This window comes from Coenobita brevimanus, chromosome 78 (assembly GCF_032717465.1).
Source record: "Coenobita brevimanus isolate Jiangsu-jjx chromosome 78, ASM3271746v2, whole genome shotgun sequence".
Classification (NCBI taxonomy): Eukaryota; Metazoa; Arthropoda; class Malacostraca; order Decapoda; family Coenobitidae; genus Coenobita; species Coenobita brevimanus.
The window spans coordinates 30,390,189-30,410,695 of record NC_137031.1 but is presented as its reverse complement, the minus strand read 5'-3'; the positions used below and the strand labels follow the sequence as shown (position 1 = coordinate 30,410,695).

General features: G+C 42.2%; 1 protein-coding gene across 1 annotated transcript in view; it reads left to right on the top strand.

The window, feature by feature from the left end:
* Positions 1 to 20,507, top strand: part of LOC145408784 (uncharacterized) — a 197,722-nt gene that overhangs the window by 21,059 nt on the left and 156,156 nt on the right. Inside the window, exons 6-8 of the mRNA XM_080279433.1 lie at positions 1,917 to 2,094; positions 2,211 to 2,361; positions 18,838 to 19,024. Coding sequence (XP_080135559.1) covers positions 1,917 to 2,094; positions 2,211 to 2,361; positions 18,838 to 19,024 — 516 coding nt within the window. The remainder of the gene's footprint in view (positions 1 to 1,916; positions 2,095 to 2,210; positions 2,362 to 18,837; positions 19,025 to 20,507) is intronic.

Genomic DNA, 20,507 nt, shown 5'->3' with positions numbered 1-20,507 from the left:
TTTATATGTTAGAGTTGACAATGCAATGGACTCAGTAAGTAGACTAAGTATGTAGTGGACTTAAGGAGCTGGGTTAAGTATCGCAGAATCATATTATTTTTATTGTTTATAAAGGCTCCAACATGTTTGCATGCATCAGCTTTGGTCACCTAATGGCAGCTTTCCACGCTACTTGATCTCTGGCAGCCTCCCTATCCAGTCACTTATCTCTGAAGTCACACTCTATGACCTCATCCTTTTTTTTTTTTATTACAGTACTTTTATTTGTTTAATTTTTATTTTATTTTTATTTTTATTTTTTTTGCCACTTGCATCCCTACCCCTGATGTCCACACTTCACACCTTCTGCACCCAGTTGTTATTAAGGTTAAAATTTGGTAGACTGTGAGAGGTACCGGTACTGGAAAGGGATGCCATTGCATGGTGGCATCAGAATAACCAGCCGGATTCAGCTTTATCACCCGTCCTTACCCCGGAGGGGCTTGTGGACAGGTGTTGTTTTCACTCGGTTTGTCTGTGTCTGTCTGTCCGTGTGTCTGTCTGACTGTCTGTTAAAGGCTCTAACATGCTTTGCATGGATCAGCTTTGGTCACCTAATGGCAGCTTTCCACACTGCTTTATCTCTGTCAACCTCCCTGTCCATTCACTTATCACTGAGGTCACACTCTATGACCTTGTCCTTTTTTTTAATTACTTTTATTTATTTTTTAAATTTTCTTTGTATTTTTATTTTTTTGCCACTTGCATCCCTAACCCTGATATTCACACTTCACACCTTCTGCACCCAGTCGTTATAAATGTGGTAGACTGTAGGAGGTACCGGTACTGGAAAGGGATGCCATTGCATGGTGGCATCAGAGTATCCAGCCAGATTCAGCTTTATCACCCGTTCCCACCCCAGAGGGGCACGGGGATGGGTGTTGTTTTCACTCGGTTTGTCTGTTTGTCTGTCCGTGTGTCTGTCTGATTCATAACAACTTTACACGAAAACTACTTGTGCGATTTTGACTAAAATTACAGGGATGATGGGCTAGGATCACCTGATTAAATTTTGGGCCGAGTCCCAGGGTGTAGGCCCAAAAAATGTAAAAAAAATAAAGAAAAAAGAATAATAGTAAAATATCAACATGAAATCACAACCTAAATGTGCATCTTTCAAATCTGCATCCTATATCTTTTGTCATTGCATCAGGGGGGTCACCCCCTAGTTAGCAGTATGGGGGTCAATGTCAGGTGGGTCAGGCCTAAAATTTTAAATGGGCATAAAATCGTCAGTTTTCACCTGATTTACTCCAAATTTGATATATGACATCTTTGACTAGATATCCTGTTGTGCTTATATGGCAGCACTAAAGTGACCGCTGGGGACGGGCTTGCTGTGCTTTGGCACCGCTTCTTGTTGCTTTGTTATGCAACTGTCCCTTAGCTCCCTCCTTGTCTCTCAGATGTGGGTAGGTGACTGCAATAGGGGAGTTTTAACCTGCAGTCTACGAGGCTCGTGTCTGTACGAACCTGGGGCACCAGCAGTAACAATAGTTGAAGCATCTGTAAAAATATGTAGAGATGATTTTTCTTCTTGGAGTGGACCTAAGGTTCTGGGAGCCTGAATGATGTATGAAGAATTGTGTGACTGATTTCATTGTTCATGCTGTTATTATGTCTTTCACTTTGGTACATTACGTTCTTTCTTGTTTCTTGAATCAGTATTTTTCACCAATTTTTCAGGTAAGGAACAGTGAGACAAAAATTGTGGAATGATTTAGTACAGTACCTGTGTACTTATTGAAATACAGTGAAGTAAAGCAAAAGAAAATGAGTACTGTTTCATGTTTTCCACACTTGTTTTTTTGCTATTTTAAAAAATCTAATTTCTTTTGTACCTTGTTTTTCACATACATTTTTCATGGCTCACTTAGGCAAAGGATCTTGAGACAACACTGAAGAATGTTCCGCCACCAGTGGATGCACAGATCGTGGCAATTGAGAGTCTGGTAAAGGCAGTAGCGGCTGAGTGGCGAGTAGATGAGGCTCATGCATGCCAGAGACAGGAAGTGGCAGCCAGACTAAGTGACCTCCTGAATGCTGAAGTCAAAGGTGAGTTGGAAATGGTCGTGATAGTAGTGATTGAATTGGTGGTGGTGGTGGTGGTGATGATGATGATGATGATGATGATGATGATGATGATGATGATGATGATGATGTCTTGACAGGGTGCAGCCTGGAGGTGGTAGGATCTACACTGAGTGGATTTTGCCTCAAGAGCAGTGATCTCAACCTAGATATTGTAACCCCAGCTGACTTGACCCCCTCTACCCCTCTACTGGCTGTCAGAGACCTGGTAAAGCAATACCAGGAGTACAGGTTAGTGCCATCTTTCTTATCGTTTCCTTTTTAGAGTGATATCTTCTTTTCCTTCTTTACATGATACCCAGGTGGTCTAGTGGTTAGAATGCCCCATTTAGATTAATGGCTTTGCGTAGGTTTGATCCCCAAGAGGTGACTGGAAGTTTATCACACATGAAATGCTATCAAGGGAAGTATGCTGATCATCTTTCCTTTAAAACATACTTCACTGTGGTTCCTCAGTCTCAGACTGTGTTGATTATTTTTGTTTTCTGTTGTTCCTCCTCTCTTCTTTCCATTTTTGCTTTGCTTACAGAAAGATATTGAGTTTGTAGACACCTGGAATCACTTCTATAAGTTGCGACTTCTGTTTGCACATGATGGTCTACACTGAAATGCAGTTGGCTCTGCTCGTCTTGGTCATTTATTGGATGAAACAGTGCTTTTTCTCTGGCAGAAAAGCACTCATCATATGAGGCGTATAGGCGAGTTGAAGTAGATGTCATGAATCATAAACAGGCAAATGGAGGCAAGCATATTAAAGCTCTTCTTGTGAACACGCGTAGTTTGCAAAATAAATTTTCTGATTTAGAGGCATACCGTATGTTCTTGCTGAAAATTATGATGTAATAGGCATAACAGAATCATGGCTCAACACGGAACGAGATTTTTTAATGGAGTATAACATACCAGGTTACGGTATTTTTAGTAGTGAGAGAAATATTAAAGAGTTGGGAGCAGTGTACTGTTTTATTTTAAAGTAGGACTTCATCCAGTTGTAATTCATAAGCCCTCTGTTGACAATGTTGATAGTATTTATCTTCAACTTAGAAATACATCCCGTGGCAAAACAGTACTTGGATTGATGTATCGTCTGCCCATGCAGTCCAGTAACACAGATAGTGATATTTACAACCAAATTGCTGAAATATGTAGCACCCATAATACTGTAATCTTTGGTGATTTTAATTTACTAGTTGCCAAGTGGGAGAGAGACTGTTGTCATTCACAGGGTTGGACCTGTATGCTAACTTGCAAGAAAGTTCATTGCATCAGTTCGTAGACTGCCCAACACGAGGAGTTAACATATTAGACCTGATTTGGGCCACATTGGAAAACTTGGTAAATAATGTTATCATAGGGGAAGGGCTTGGTACTAGTGACCATCGCATGGTCACATTAAATATTAGTTTCAGTGACGACAATGTCAGGGCTGGTTATGAGAAAGTGCCTGACTACAAGAGAGCAGATTTTAAAAAATTAAGGAAATAATTGGTTCCAGTGACTTGGACCCCATTGTTCAAACAGTGGATATTAATGAAGCATGGAAAATACTCACAGATATTCTCGGTAAAGCAGTAACATTAATTATTCCAATGCAAAACCAATGGCCTGCTAAAAATAATAAACCCAAATGGTGGAATGTGGAAATTAAACGTTGCCTATCAGCTAAAAAACTTGCACTCAAAAGTTATGCTATAACAAAGAATCTGTCTATCTATCTATTGCCAGACACCTTAATCCTGTAAGGGGTGGCCACATACAAATCACCTCCATGTCGCCCTGTTCGCCGCCATTTCACTGCCATGCTTCCAGCTCACACACCCCTCTCTCATATATCTCTCCACTCCATCCCTCCATTTCATCCTTGGCCTCCACCTCATTCACATACACTCTCCATCCTCTCCACATGGCCAAACCACCTCAGTGTGTTCCTCCTAACACAGTGGTTCTCAACTCGTTTCAGGCCATGGACCACCAGCCCAATGAAAAAAAATATCGTGGAAAATTTCATTTTTGAGTAATGATAAGTAAAGCATAGACAACAAACATTTTGGGTAGAAATATATTTCTGGCAAACAGAATTTTGAGAAATGATATAAAATAGTAGACAGCTGACATTTTGGTCTGAAATATATTTCTTCCAAACATAATTTCCAGGAAATACATGAACACTTCTCTAACATTCTGCTGTGAAATTGATTTCTAACAAACAAAATTTTGAAATTATGTAGGAGTATACAGCCAACATTTTTCTTTGCAACCAGACTTTTGGATTCTCTTCTCATTGACAAGCTTTTTAATGTTAGGAGTGGTACTTGGTAATGCACAGTGAATATCGCTTTCCACTGCAAGCCGATTCCTCTGTTTAGACGTAATGTGCAACAAACATGAAAATCTGCTCTCACACATGGAAGTTGATCCAAATGGCAGAAGATATCTGACTGCATGTGTTGACAGATCTGGGTAAGTACCAGTCTTACTGGAATAATCAATAGGATTAATACAATAAAATGAATGGCCAGTTATTTATTTTGATAAAATTTTTCATACTGAATTTTCAATAAATTTAAAAATATATGCACCAATCTCCAGTTTATTACCAAATATTGTGAACATCCTGTGGACCACCCAGAAAGTCACCATTGACCACCAGTTGAGAAACACTGTCCTAACGCTTCCTATCACATCCACATCCACACCACAATGATCCTTCACCTCCTCATTTGTCAGTCTGTCTCTCCATGTGACCCCACATGCTCTTCTCAAATAACTCATTTCCCCAGCCCTCACTCTTGATTTCTGTCCCTCCAAGAAGGTCCAAGCTTCACTTCCATACGATATAGTTGGTATCACGAATCTGTCATATAGTGATTTTTTCACTTCCATGCTCCTTTCCCTGTTTCTTATCACTGCTTTCAAGGAACCAGCAAATTTTCTTTCTTGTTGTACCCTTTCAAGCACAAAGAATAAAAGTGATAAAAATAAAAATGATGCTCTTCATTGAAATGCAAAAAAATTAATAAACCACACTAAGAAAAACTTTGAAAATTAAGTTTCATATGCAGGCATACTCCGGTTTAACGATCTGATTGGTTAGGTAAGACCCCATCGTTAGACAGGGTATTGTATATTGGGGTACTTTTAACTTGTATTTCAATGTGGACCATTTACCAGCTTTGGGTTTCCCCCCAAACCAGGTTCAAAACCCACCCAGATGAGCCCAAAAACAGGTTTAAAGGCAATCTAAATGGCCTAACAGCTGTCAGGGAAGCTAACCCAAGCCTAACACCTGTAAATAACTCACTGAAAGCAACAAATATAGCATGAAAATCATAAGGAATAGGTTAGAAAATATCAAACACCTCTCATCACGTTTAAGTCCATGACCAGTCCTGGTCATCATCCTTTCTATTCCCCTGAGGCTAGGGGACATTTGGTGCTCCCCAACATTCAATCACCCTTCTCAAAACCTTCAAACCCGGGCCAGAGGGGGGTGGCGATGGAGTGCAATATGATGACAGGCGGAGATGCAATGACTCAGTTGGAGGCGATGGGGTGTGATGCGCTGGCTCAGGCGGTGGCGATGAGGTGCGATGTGATGGCTTTGGGGGTGGCGATGGAGTGTGATGCGATGACAGGAGGTGGTGAGGGAGACAGCTGCGATGACCGGTGAGATGGCGAGGGAGACTGCTGAGATGAATGATGATGTAACGATGGAGGCTGTTGCGGTGGCTTTCGTCTTGGCCAGGGAGACAGAGACAGTGGCCGAGGTGGTGTGGGAGATGGAGGCTGGGACGAGGAAGGCAGCGATGGAGTGGCAGAGTGCCTTACTGGAGACACAGGTGACACGGGAGACAGCGATCAGCTGGACGTTAGGGTCCAGCACAACGGGCTGAGCACATCCTCGGCAGGAGGTGTCCCTTGGTGTTCCTCTGCTGGTTGAAGGCTGGGGAGATGCTCTGCTGGTTACAGGCTGGGGAGATACTGTGCTAGTTGAAGACTGGTGAGATGCTCTGCTCGTCAAGGGCTGGGGAGATCCTGTGTGACTTGCTGGCCTGGTGGTGGCCTACTTGATGAAGGCTGTGATCATAGTCTGCCTGGCTGCCATTTTCTTCTCTTTCAGCATCGTCCTGTAGACTTTCATCCCCTCCTTGAGCTGATTAGCTGTGTCTCTGCTTTATCCGGGCGGGGGCCATGTGTTTGCAATAGGTCAGTTATCTTGTCCAGCTTTGTTAGCATCTCCTTCAGGATTTTGATGTTCAGAGCTCAGACGTCAGGCACAACCTCCTCCTCCTCCTCTGCCTCTTGGTATGCCCACTGGATCTCAATATTGAGGAGCTCCTCTTTGCTGAGGTCCTCACTGTGGCTCTCGAGAACCTCCTCCAAGTCATCCTTGTCGACCTCCCTGAAGCCCGCCTCGTGTGACAATTTGACTATGTCCTGCCACACACGCTCAACAGGCAGATCGTGCATGCCCTCGGGGAAGCTGGTGAAGGAGTGTACGCACTCTGGCCACAGCTTCCGCCACACACCGTTCATCGACGCCTGGCTAGCCTTGTCTCATACAGCAGTTATATTTTCAAGGGCGTGGTGTATGTTGTACCCCTTCCAAAACTGCTGCACTGCTGTCCTGTCTTCACAGTTGCAGGCCCTTACCAACTGTGTCATCATCCGGCGGAGGTAGTAACCCTTAAAGGCTCCGATCACCCCTTGGTCCATCGGCTTCAACAAAGATATGGTGTTGGGGGGCAGGAACACCACCTCAGTATTGCTGGCCCATTCCTTCATCGCAGGCGGGTGGCTAGGTGTGTTATCCACCACCACGAGAAATCTGTTTGCGAAATTTTCACATGACGCATACCTCTTCAGCACACAAGAGAGGTACAAGTGGAAATAGGATGAACAGATGTCTGAAGTCAACCAGGCCTTCTTGTTTGACTGCCAGATAACCCCAAGGTTCTCCTTAACATATCCCACCAGAGCCCTGGGGTTCTCAGAGTGGTAGACTAGGAGCAGCTTCAACTTGAGGTCGCCCTCGGCGTTGCCCTCCTGCAGCAGTGTCAGCCGGTCCTTCAAGGCCTTGAATCCTGGTGTAGACCTTTCCTCCGTTGCAAGATAAGTCTTGGAGAACATTTTCTTCCAAAAGAACCCAGTCTCATCAAAATTCAGGACCTGCTTCACACTATGGCCACCCTCCGCAATGATACGTTTCAGCTCGTCAGGAAATGCTGCCACCACCACTGTATCTGCACCCGCCGCCTCACCATAGATCTTCTTTTAGTGGGGGTTTGCCCGCCTCTTGAACCAGTCAAACCACCCATGGCTAACCTTAAAGGTCTTGCTTTCATCCAGATTCTGCCTGACCTTTAAGTTGTCACAGAGCGAGAGCTCCTTTGTGCATATTATGGCTTGGCTCATGGGTCCCTTGCGCCGGTTCTGATCTTCCACCCACATGCGAATTATCCGCTTCAGCTCCTCCATTGCAGGCTCTCACTGGCGGGTGATACGGGAGGTGGATAAGGTTGCAACCTCCCCAGCAGCAGCCATAATGGCCTCCGTCTTCTTTATGATGGTGGAGACAGTCGACTGGGCCAGGTGGAGAGCTGAGGTGATAGCACACGCAACTTTGCCATTGTCATGGTGCTTAAGGATTTCCAGTTTCACCTTGACAGTGACACAGTCTGATGCACATGCTTTGCGGGAACATCACCAGCACTACCACTAGCAGGCCGCTTACGTCCATGACTATGGCCACCACCAGCACCACCACATGCAGCACCCTTACCAGACATTATCACATATTTGGCCCCAAAATCACACAATATTGCACTCCACACACGATCAGTATCACTGCTCTACTCATGGCACTGCTCAAACACAGTTGCCATGCACTACAATTGCAGCTTGCGTAACATTGGTGGTACAACACGATGCATGGTGGGTGAGCGTAAGGGAGATCTTCGCTCTGAGATGGCTGGTGCGAGAAGAGCGATATGGGCGAGCGTGGGGTGAGCGATGGCTATTGGGCCTACGTGAGCGTTTCTGCTCATCCTGGGAGGCTGGTGGGCTTAGCTGGCTGCAGGAACGTGCACTATTCAAAATTTTGGCCCTTTGTCTCTGGGTGTGACATTGTAGGGCCCATCATTAAAACGGGCCTCGCTTATTGGGTATTGGGGTGTGATGGTATTTGTACCCTCACTGCTAAGCCGGGGTATCGCATATCGGGGTATTACTGTATCTGTAAATCCAGCCTGAAAGAATTTTTCAGCTATATCAGAAACAAGGTAATATCACCAATAATTGGCCCACATGTAACATTTGCCGTTCAGTCTTCGAACATCAGAAACTTCACAAATTGCATCCCCCAAGGATCTGTTTTGTCCCCTACACTCTTTAACCTATACATGCACAACATACCCACACTCCACACACCACAGATCCACATACTGTAGCTTCCTATGCTGATGACATAACACATGTACACACCAAAACGCAAACACAGTCGTACACATCCTCCAACCTTGCCTTAACACACTACATGAATGGTTCACCACAACCAGCCAAATCACCAGTGACCCTTCTCACAAACTGGACAGCAGAACACAGTCACATTCCACACCTCACTATAAACAACACTCCCCTACCACACACACACACACACACACACACACACACACACACACACACACAGTGATCATGTGGTCATTGAGTTCCAGATGCTAACAGGGAATGTGGAGCCAAGAGATGAGCTTTATAGCCAGGGAAAATACAACTGTGGGAAAGCAAACTTTACAGGATTGAGAATATTTTTTCAAAAATGCAGATTGGAGAAAATTCAGAGAAACAAGAGAGATACAGAGGAAGTGGGATATTTTTCTAGGCCTCTATAATTCAGGAGTGGAGAAATTTGTGCCAAGAGTAAGGAGGAAAGAAAACAGGAAAAAGGAGTGGTTTAATAGAAGGTGTATGATAGCAAAAAGAGAGAGAGACATGGCATGGAACAATTGGAGAAGGAGAGGTAACAACAGAACAAAGGAAGAATATAAAAGAACTAGAAATGAATACACAAGAATACGTAGAAAGGAAGAAAGGCATTTTGAAAAAGGTATAATAGAGAAATGTAAGGATGAACCCAAACTGTTTTATGGATTTGTCAATAGCAAATTGAAGCAAAAAGAAGGAAGGAATCACCAAACTGAAAGTGGAAGGAGAGGTCTATAAAGATGCGGCAGTGCAGGCTGAAATAACAAACAAATGTTTCCAATCGGTTTTCACTAATGAAAGGGGTTTTGTGGAGGGGGAGGGAGTGACTAGAAATGTAGTGATAAAAGATATAAAAGCGGAAGTGCAGGAAGTGTATAAATTACTGGAAACTCAAGATGTAAGGAATGCCCCAGGACCGGATGGAATCTCTAATTGGGTACTGAAGGAATGCAGTGAACAACTGGCAGATATGATTCACAGTTTAAGTGTGTGTTTTCTGGAAGAGGGGAAAGTGCTTCGGAAATGGAAGAAGGAAAAAGTGGTACCAGTTTACAATGGAGGAAACAAGGAAGAACCCCTGAATTATAGACCAGTGTCCCTGACCAGCGTGGTAGGAAAATTGTGTGAGAGAATCCTGAAAGATAGATGGATAAAATATATGGAAGAGATGAATATTTTGGCTGAAAGTCAGTTTTGATTCAGAAGTGGAAGGTCATGTGTTTCCAACTTGTTGAGCTTTCACTCAAGAGCTATTGATGTGCTACAGGACAGAGACATCTGATAAATTTACCAATATGCTGGGAATCGAACCAGGGACTCTCAGGTGAGAGCCAGGCAGCATACCACTACACCACGACCAGGTAAAAGTTAACTCATGTTGTCACAATCTTGTAACCAACGTCCCTCCGCCCCCACTGTGGGCATCAAGAGGATGAGTTAACCCCCTGGCACTCGGGCAAGTAGATGCTTTTAATCTATCCCAAGCACTTACGGCAAGTCAGAATGAAGGGAGAAACCTGTACTGTACACAGAAATTTATCAGATGATTTTTCCTGTGTACAGTACAGGTTTCTCCCTTCATTCTGACTTGCCGTAAGTGCTTGGGATAGATTAAAAGCATCTACTTGCCCGAGTGCCAGGGGGTTAACTCATCCTCTTGATGCCCATAGTGGGGGCGGAGGGACGTTGGTGACAAGATTGTGACAACGTGAGTTAACTTTTACCTGGTCGTGGTGAAGTGGTATGCTGCCTGGCTCTCACCTGAGAGTCCCTGGCTCGATTCCCAGCATATTTGTAAATTTATCAGATGATTTTTCCTGTGTACAGTACAGGTTTCTCCCTTCAGGACAGAAACAATTGGGTGGATTGTGTGTATTTAGATTTGGAGAAGGCCTTCGACAAGGTACCCTATAAGCGACTATTGTGGAAATTGGAGCATATACGAGGACTGAAGGGTAACCTCCTGGAGTGGATGAGAGACTTTTTGAGAGACAGACAAATGAGGACAGCAATAAAGGACAGGATGTATGGATGGAGGGAAGCAACAAGTGGAGTCCCACGGGACTCGGTGTTAGCACCAGTAATGTTCCTGATTTACGTAAATGATATGGGAGATGGAATGAACAGTTATGCAAGTCTGTTTGCTAATGATGCAAAGATCTTGAGGAAAGCAGAAGTTGAGGAAGACTGTAAAATCCTGCAGGAGGATCTGGATAGGATACGTGATTGGAGCCAGATGTGGAAAATGAAATTCAGTGCAAAAAAATGTAAAATACTGGAAATGGGTAAAGGTACCAAGAGGACATCACTGAATTATTTGATGGGTAATGAACCAATCACAAAAGCGAGAGAAGAGAAGGATTTGGGAGTGCTGGTCCAGGAGAGTTTATCACCTGAAAAACACATTAACAAGACAGTAAGAGAGACATATAAACACTTGACTAACATAAGAGTAGCATTTCATCACATAGATGAGGAGAAAATTGATAGTGGCCATGATCTGCTCCAGGTTAGAATATGCAGCAGTAGTGTGGTCCCCACACAAAAAGAAAGACATAAACAAGATTGAGAGAATACAGAGAACAACAACCAAGATGGTCTCAGCCTGCCCAGCCTGGCAGATCAGTCTTTACAAAGAGAGGCTGGAAAAGCTGAATATACCTTCCTTAGGGGAAAGGAGAGAGGGGGGAGACATGATTGCAGTGTTCAGGGCCATGATGGGAGTAGATAAAATTGACAGAGAGGATCTGTTTGTATGGGATACGGGAGTAATGAGGACACGAATGAAACTGAAGAAGCCAAGCTGCTTGAAGGATATCAAGAAATATTGTTTCCTTGTAGGTGCATAGACTTGTGGAATAGCCTGGACAAAGAGATCATCCAGTCTAAAAACTTAAACTTAGTTTAAAACAAAATTTGACTTACCTGTACTGAGAAACAGAGACGGGACTCCACTAGCGTAGCTCATTTCCCGTATATCACAACTAGGTAAATACAAATACTGTCATCTCTCCCCCCTTGCCCACCCCAGACCAGTTTCCAGAAGCATATCCATACTAAAATCACTTGCCACTCCATTCAGTCACTAAAAGACAATACACAGCTGCATGCACAGCCTCCTGATATCCGCCATGCTGAATCCTATCTCCCTCGTGAGGACTGGGTCCACCTAGCCAGGCTGAGATGTGGGCATCATCCAGCCCTCTTAAGTTACCAGGAGAGGCTGGGTGACTCCATTGCTGATGCCTGTCCAAGATGTAACACAGCACCCCATACTGTTAAGCACATTATGGAAGACTGCATTGCATACAGTCACCTATGCCAACAACACAACATACACTCCTTGAGAGCTCTGTGGGAAAGCTCTGTCTCAGCCATGGCCTTCCTTAGGGACTCGGGGCTGTTCGGCCAGACTGCCCAGGGAACAACTACTACTATTACTACAGTTGGCCCACTATGGTCACTGCACGCAACTCTGAGGTTGTTATTATCGTGCCCTGGCAATCTACCATTCAAAAGTGTGTCTGATTTTGTGTATAATATGTCGCATGTGATTCATGTATAATGTTCATGTATAATTTACTCGTGCATAATAACATGATTCATGTATAGTATGATACAAAATTGGACGCACTTTTGAATGGTAGGTTGCCAGGGTACGATAATGACAACCTCAGAGTTGTGTGTCGTGATTATAGTCACAGATAATGGAGACCATACTGAAGATGAAACAGAGATGGCTAAAATTCTCAACAATTTCTTTGCATCCATATTTACAACTGAAAATACAGAATCCATTCCCATAGCTTTAACTGATACCTTAGAAGAGGGCACCATTATTAGTGACATTGCTGTTAGTGAGAATGATGTATGACTTGCCATTGGTAAACTTAAAGTGAGGAAAACACCTGGGCCAGATAGAATATATCTGTTTATTCTAAAGGAAGCAGTGGATGTAATATGAAGGCCATTAGCTGAGCAATTCAATGAATCACTAAGAAACAGTAAGGTGCCTCGTGAATGGAAACTAGCAAATGTAACCCTGATATTCAAAAAAGGCATCAAATTGCAGCCAGGAAATTATCAATCAATAAGTTTAACTTCAGTGGTGTGCAAGTTATTGGGAACTATTCTTAGAGGTAAATTTGTTAAGCACTTATAAATAATCACTTCAACGATTCACAATATGGTTTCGAAATAATTGCTCTTGCCTCATTCATCTCTAGGATTTCTTCTAGGACATGTTCAGTATTTATGATGAGACCAGATCTGTTGACATTGTATATCTCGATTTTCAAAAAGCATTTGATAAAGTTCCCCATAAAAGATTACTTCAGAAATTGAATGCACATGGGTTCAGAGGGATTATGCTTGGGTGGATCTATAATTGGCTTACAGAATGTAACCAGAGGGTTGTAATAATGGTAAAGAATTGGACTGGAAAGATGTTAATTAGCGGTGTGACACAGGGCTCAGTACTGGGTCCTATTCTGTTTTTAATATACATAAATGATGTAGATGAGAGTTTAATTTGTAAAATAACAAAATTTGCTGATGTTACTAAAATTGGTAACAGAGCAGACGCATCTTTACAGAGGCAGGCAATACAGTTACCTCGGTCAACTGTTTAATTGGGCCCAAACCTGCAGATGGACTATAATATTAGTAACTGCAAAGTGCTAAACATTGGAAATCGAAATTTAAAAGCCATGAATAACATTCAGCTTGATAATGTCAGTCATGAAAAAGACATAGGAATTATTATAACAAATGATCACCAAGCAAACAGTGTAAGGAGGCTGTTAAGAAAGCCAACAAATTAATCAGATTCAGTGGTAGAGCATTCGAATATTAATCCAATAATATCATCCTCACATTATATAATTCTCTAGTTTGGCCACATTTAGAATATTGTGTCCAGTTCTGGTCATCTTATTACAAAAAAGATACAGAGAAACTTGAAAGAGTACAATGACCGGTAACCAAAATGATATCTAGCTTGAGAAATAAACCATACAAGGAGCATTTAGAAGCCCTGAATCTCTTCACCCAAACTAAAAGATTACGAGGAGATTTAGTTCAAGTATTTAAAACATTCAAAGGGCATGATAACAAGGCTTTTGATAAATACTTCACAGTTGATCTCTTGAATTGTATTAGAGACAGTGGGCACACAGTAATTGGCATACGATTCCAGTCGCATGAAGCTAAGCATTTCTTCTTTAATCTATCTATCTATTGCCAGATGCCTCAATCCTGTTTGGAGTGGCCACAAACAAATCTCCTCCACATCGCCCCGTCATTTCACTGCCCTGCTCCCAACTCACACCCCCCTCTCTGATATACGGTACCTCTCCACCCCATCCCTCCATCTCATCCTCGGCCTCCCCCTCCCTCTTCCCCCTTCCACCTCACTTACATACACTCTCTTCGTCAGTCTTTCACCCTCCATCCTCTCCACATGGCCAAACCACCTCAGTGTATTCCTCATAACGATTCCTATCACATCCACATCCACACCACAACGCCCCTTTATATCCTCATTCGTCAGCCTGTCTCTCCATGTGACTCCACAGGCTCCTCTTAAATAACTCATTTCCACTGCTCTCACTCTTGACTTGTGTCCTTCCAACAACGTCCAAGCTTCACATCCGTACGTTAGAGTTGGTATCACAATACTGTCATGTAGTAACTTTTTCACTTCCATGCTCACTTCCCTGCTTCTTATCACTGCTTTCAAGGAACCAGCAACCATTCTTCCCTGCTGTACCCTTTCAAGCACTTCACCCTCCAAACCTCCATCCTTACTCATCACACTACCCAAGTACTTAAACATACTCACATTTTCCAATTCCACACCATCCAACCTTGCTGTACATTCACTGACTTCACCTCTCTCAAAGACCATCACTTTACTCTTCCCTTCATTCACCTTTAGATTCCATTTCTTACACACTCTCCCAAACTCATCCACCAACCCTTGCAGCTCCCCTTCGTCTTCACTCAACAACACAGTATCATCTGCAAACAACAGTACAGTACAGGGAGTTTCCAACCTCGCTGTACATTCACTGACTTCACCTCTCTCAAAGACCATCACTTTACTCTTCCCTACATTCACCTTTAGATTCATTTCTTACACACTCTCCCAAACTCATCCACCAAGCCTTGCAGCTCCCCTTCGTCTTCACTCAACAACACAGTATCATCTGCAAACAACAGTACAGTACAGGGAGTTTCCAACCTGGCTGTACATTCACTGACTTCACCTCTCTCAAAGACCATCACTTTACTCTTCCCTACATTCACCTTTAGATTCCATTTCTTACACACTCTCCCAAACTCATCCACCAAGCCTTGCAGCTTCCCTTCGTCTTCACTCAACAACACAGCATCATCTGCAAACAACAGTACAGTACAGGGAGTTTCCAAACACTACCCTCTCTCACCAGGGCCACTCCAACATCCACTACCCTACCTTGTGCCTCTTTTATTACCCCATCCATGTACAGATTGAACAACCATGGAGACATGACACATCCCTGTTTCAACCCAACCTTCAAAGAGAAAAATTCACTTAGTTCACCATCCACACGCACTGGGGCCTTAGCACCATCATACATACACTTCACAATCCTTGTCTATCCACCCTGTCATATGCTTTCTCCAAATCCATGAAAGCCGCATACAACTTCTTTCCTTTCTCTAGAAACTTTTCCACTAAAGATCTAAGAATGAATATCTGACCTACACAACCTCTTCTCTTCCTAAAGCCTCCCTGTTCTTCTCCAACTAATTCCTCTGTTCTTTCTCTAACTCTGTCAGTAAGTATCCTACCATACACTTTTCCTATTATACTAAGAAGACAAATGCCCCTTTGATTACCACACACTTCTTTTTCCCCTTTTCCTTTGTACAAGGGAATAATTATACCTGACTTCCAATCCTCCGGGACTCTACCTTCCTCCCAGGCCAATCTGCACATTCTTCTTTAACAGAGTTGTAAATACATGGAACAAATTGCCCTCGAATGTAGTAAATTGAGATACAGTACTGTCCTTAAAGGTCGCCTGGATAAGTATCTGTCATCTACTCCCCAGCTTGATATGTTTACTCCAGAATATAACAATTGTGTATTTATATACAGTATATATTTTCTTTTCTCAGAGCCTGGATCAATTTATTAAATGCAAATATAGTATAAGCTTAGACAAGGATATGCACAGATAGCCCTAAGTTATCAGTCACTACTCTTACTTCCAACATGTGATGGGATGTGGATCACTGAGGGTGCCTGTTAGTGAAATGACCACCATCGGGATTTTTTTAATGTACCAGGGGTCACTGCTTCTGGAGGAAACTTCTGTACTTGTCCTGCATGGGAAAGTTCTATGTCTCAGTGGAGTGAATGGAGCTTGGGCCTGATTGACAGCTGCCTACCTTAAAAGCACCAGGCAAGGCTGCCACACCATCCCTGGTCATCCACTCTGTGCACTGTGCAATTTCCACATTGTGTCTACAGATGCCTTGTTAACTCAGTGTACCTTATATGTCATGCCTTTGTTATTTATTATTTGATTATTCATTTTACATTATTACTTTCTCTTTCAGGTTATTCAAACTGGTAACTTATAGATAAAATAGAATGTAACTTTTCCTTTCAGTCGTTCCTATGAAATTTCCATATTAGTATTCCATGCTGCATGGTGATTTTTCTCACTTTTTCCTGCCAGTTTTAATGGAGGGTTTGGAGGTGGGGGAGAGCCTTCTAACCCTTTGAGATTCAAATGACTATTTCGATCGTCATTTCAAATCCAACCTCAGAGATTCGGAGGACGCTTTTAATCGTCATTTCAAGAATCTTTTGGAAAATATTCACCATAAATCGCATTTACACATCATAACAAAGAGACTCAAGCATGTTGTCACAGAATGGGTACTCTGTGTGTGGGGTTACTGCACAGCTGGTCTGACTCATTGCTTTGTTTCTTTATAACTTTATTCTTGGTGATATTTTTCTACACCAAGGTATAAAATTTTTTATTTTTGCCTAACATCAACTCATCACTTTGACTTTTTATTTTCTCTGTTTTCCTTTTTTGAACATACTACGATAAAGTACAACTACTGTATTCAGCTTCAAGTTAACACCACAACCAGCATCCTATCATAAAAAGTATATTTACACTGACCGATCAAAGAAAAACATTCATTTCATCATTCATTGCCAGACGCCATGTATCCCAGACGGGGTGGCCAATGGCTTAGAGTTAATTGTTTTACAGGGAGGGGCACTAATCCTCCACCAACCCCACTTGACACGTAGGGATGCCAACAGCACATCCTGAAGTGAATGTGCGGCCAAGACTAAAATAAAATTGTGCATCTCTTTCCTTTCGCTTCACTGCACAATGAAATGCAAAAATTACAATTATCTGTATATCATTGTAAAGGTAATTTATTGTATTTTTGCATGGTTTGAACCAAATTTAGATATCTTTACTCGTTATTTTTTGTTGAATATTTTTCTATGGCAATATATAAAATTATTGCTTTTCACCTAACTTCAACTCATCATTATGACATTTTATCTTCTTTGTTCTCCATTTTTGAACATACTACAATAAAGTACAACTATTCAGCTTTAAAATGACACCAAAACCAACATTCTATCTTGAAAAGTGTATTTACACATACCGATCAAAGTATAATATCGGGCCGCAAAGATGTGGGGAAGCTTGAGTGGCTGACTTTGACACAGACATAATCTACGTGGCCCAAAAACCTGATAGGGTTAATTTACTATCCTTATGCTTCAGCATGTAGAATTAGATCTTGTAGTCATAGTCTACTCTGTAACAAGTAGCCTCAAAAGGACCATGAGGTCTGTTGCTGTTTGCTTTTCTTTGTACTTCTCTGTATTCTTCTGTACTATTTTCCACTATTTTCTCCCCATTTTGCCTTGCTCTCTTTTTCTCTTCTTATTTTTTCACCATTTATTCCACTCTATCTTTACCCCATCAGCATGATGATGTCTGTCATTTGTTTTTCATGCTATCTCCAGATGAGTTTATCTTAGTAAGGAGTTGTTTGCAAACTGGAAGGATGGGATATAGCTGTCATTAACTTTACCAGCATTTGAGTCTTTTCATAAATGATTTAAATAATGCTGTAACATTAAGAATAAAATATGACATGTTGTTGGACTGAAGGAATTAAGATGGATAAGTATATACTGTTTATGTAACCATCCATCCATCGATCATCCAATCCTATATCGCCCCATAAGGGGCGTAGGAACTGGGAGCTAGGCAAGTTGGTCCTGACATTTAAGATGAGAGTGACCAGCCACACTCCTCCCTGAGTGGCATTATGTGAGCAGTAAACCCCAACCACCCCTTGGATATAAACCTACACAGGCTCAGTCCAATTGGAGCACCTTAATTACCCACTAAACCAGGCACCATGTACGTACCATCCTTTAGTAATCCATAAGGAGCATAGGATTCCGGGGTTACGCTACTTAATTGAGGCACTGAAGGTGAGAGTGCCTAGTTGCTAACCTCTTCAGTAACATTATATGAGCAGTAAACACCAAACAACCCTTGGACTGAAATCCTTAACCCCGAGGTGAGAGTGCCTAGTTGCTAACCTCTTCAGTAACATTATATGAGCAGTAAACATCAAACAACCCTTGGACTGAAATCCTTAACCCCTACACGCCGGTTTTTTTCCGATGTTGCATGCTCCTCCCTACGGGGTATTTTTGGATTTTGGAAAAAATATCCATACTTTAAACCCTAATATCTGCCAAACTATAACAGCTAGAGAAAAAATTAAAGATACATAAGACTCACCAACTCTTCCTCTTTCAAATGAAAGTATTGCCACATCTCCAAGTGGTCTCGTCAATGAGTAAAGATAAGTTAAAGTTCAAAGGGTGGCCGGAAGACACTTGCAGCTATGCACATCAACCGGCATTGCCCCGCTCCCAAAGTCGTGACGGCTATAGATGTCAACCGGCAGGTAGGGGTTAATGGGTCACATTTGGTTAGAGTGCCTTAACCCACCAGACCACCAGGTCCTCTTGTTGGTTATAGGGTCATGACTCAGAAAAGTAAGTAGTTATTAGTAACAAGTAAATTAAGTTGGACAGTTGCACAAGCCTGAAATAACTATCTGGCAGAACCATACTTAAAAAGTTAATGATGTTTCCTGTATTTACAGGGATGTGAAGGATGACCTTTGCTCCTCTTTCCCAACTATATCTTTCACCCACTGTGGAACGGGAGTGAGAGTGGTGGTAGGAGTTGGTGGGTCTGCCTCTAGACAGACCAATCAGCTATTAGCAGATTATGCCACATTGGACCCAAGGGTTACTATACTAGCTCTTGCCTTCAGAAGATGGGCCCAGGTATGAATCTAGTCACATGTTTGGCCCAAGTGGTAATATACCCTAACACTTATGGGACAGAAAAATAACCCTGCCTCCCCTTAAACCCCAAAGCACAAACACACACACACATGCATGCACTCACGCAAACACACACACACACACACACACACACACACACACAGGTCGCTGACAGAGACAGCTCTTCCTGGATTGTGCTGAAATAATCTCTAAATCAGCGGCAAAAATGAAGACCAGCCTATTGTGATTATGAAAATGAGTGCGTGAGTGGTCAATAGTAAAAAAAAAAACTGCAGGTTTCGGTCAAAGAGTACATGATACAGTGGAAATTGAAAGATTCTATACTGTTGCATAGTGGCAGAGGGCGACGGAGCTTTGTTTACATATGGTGAAAAGGAATTCGAGGGCTTCTCCAAAGATGGTGTGGGAAATGCAAATACTATGTTGAACGAAACAAGAGTAGCTGGGTGAGCTGGAGTAGAGAAAACACCGGAGAGGAATGTCCAGGAAATAAAAAAGATATGGGTAGTAATTAGAGAGTTACAGGAACGAACCCAAGAGCAGGAGAGAGTGATCATAGTTCTACGAAGTAAACTGGAAAAAGTTTGCACACGCAATTTAGAGCAAGAAAGAGAAGTCACAGAATTGAAAGTAAGTAACGAATCAGCATCAAATGAATTAAAACAGCTCAAGAGGGAGAATAAGAGGTTGGAAGAAGAAAGAGACAGGATGAAAAGCAAACTAGATGAGTATGAATCCAAAGGAAGAATACGGGACGAGCACATTAAAGAAATCAGGGAGCAACATAAGGGGTGGAAGAAAATTCAGGAAGAGGGAAATGTAAATTTGAAAGAGATTATAGAACAACAAAGCAAGGAAAAGGTGGAAAGGGAAGTGGTTAGGATGCTGAGAAGTAGAGAATCTTTAGTTAAGGATGTAGCAGATAAGAAAAAATGTGTAATAATTTCAGGAGTTAAAGAAAAATGTATGACAGTAAGATCAGAAAGAGAAAGAGAAGAACTGAGTAAGGTTAAAGAAATAATATCAGTAGTCATGGAGGAAAACAACGAAGTTCAAGAAGAGATTGAAGAGGTGTTTAGGTTAGGAAAGTATGAGGAAGTAGGGGCAAGGCCATTGAAGGTTAAGTTTAAGTCTCAGGCAACAGTAAATGAAATTATCAGTAGAACATGGAAATTATCAGACAAGGAAGGGTAAAAAAATCTTTGAATAAGGAGAGATGCAAATGAGGAAGAAAGAGCTAAAATAAAGGAATTAGTAAAGGAAGCAAAGGTAAAAAACAAACAGAGAACGGAGGAAGAGAAGACAGTGTTTTATTGGAGAGTCATGGATCAGAAATTAAGGAAGTGGTACCGGCAGAGAGAAGAAGAAAAGAGGGTATAAAAAAACTTCAAAAATAATTGGAATGTGGCATATACTAATGTTGATGGTTTAATTTCGGCAAGGCTAGATATCAACGATTTTT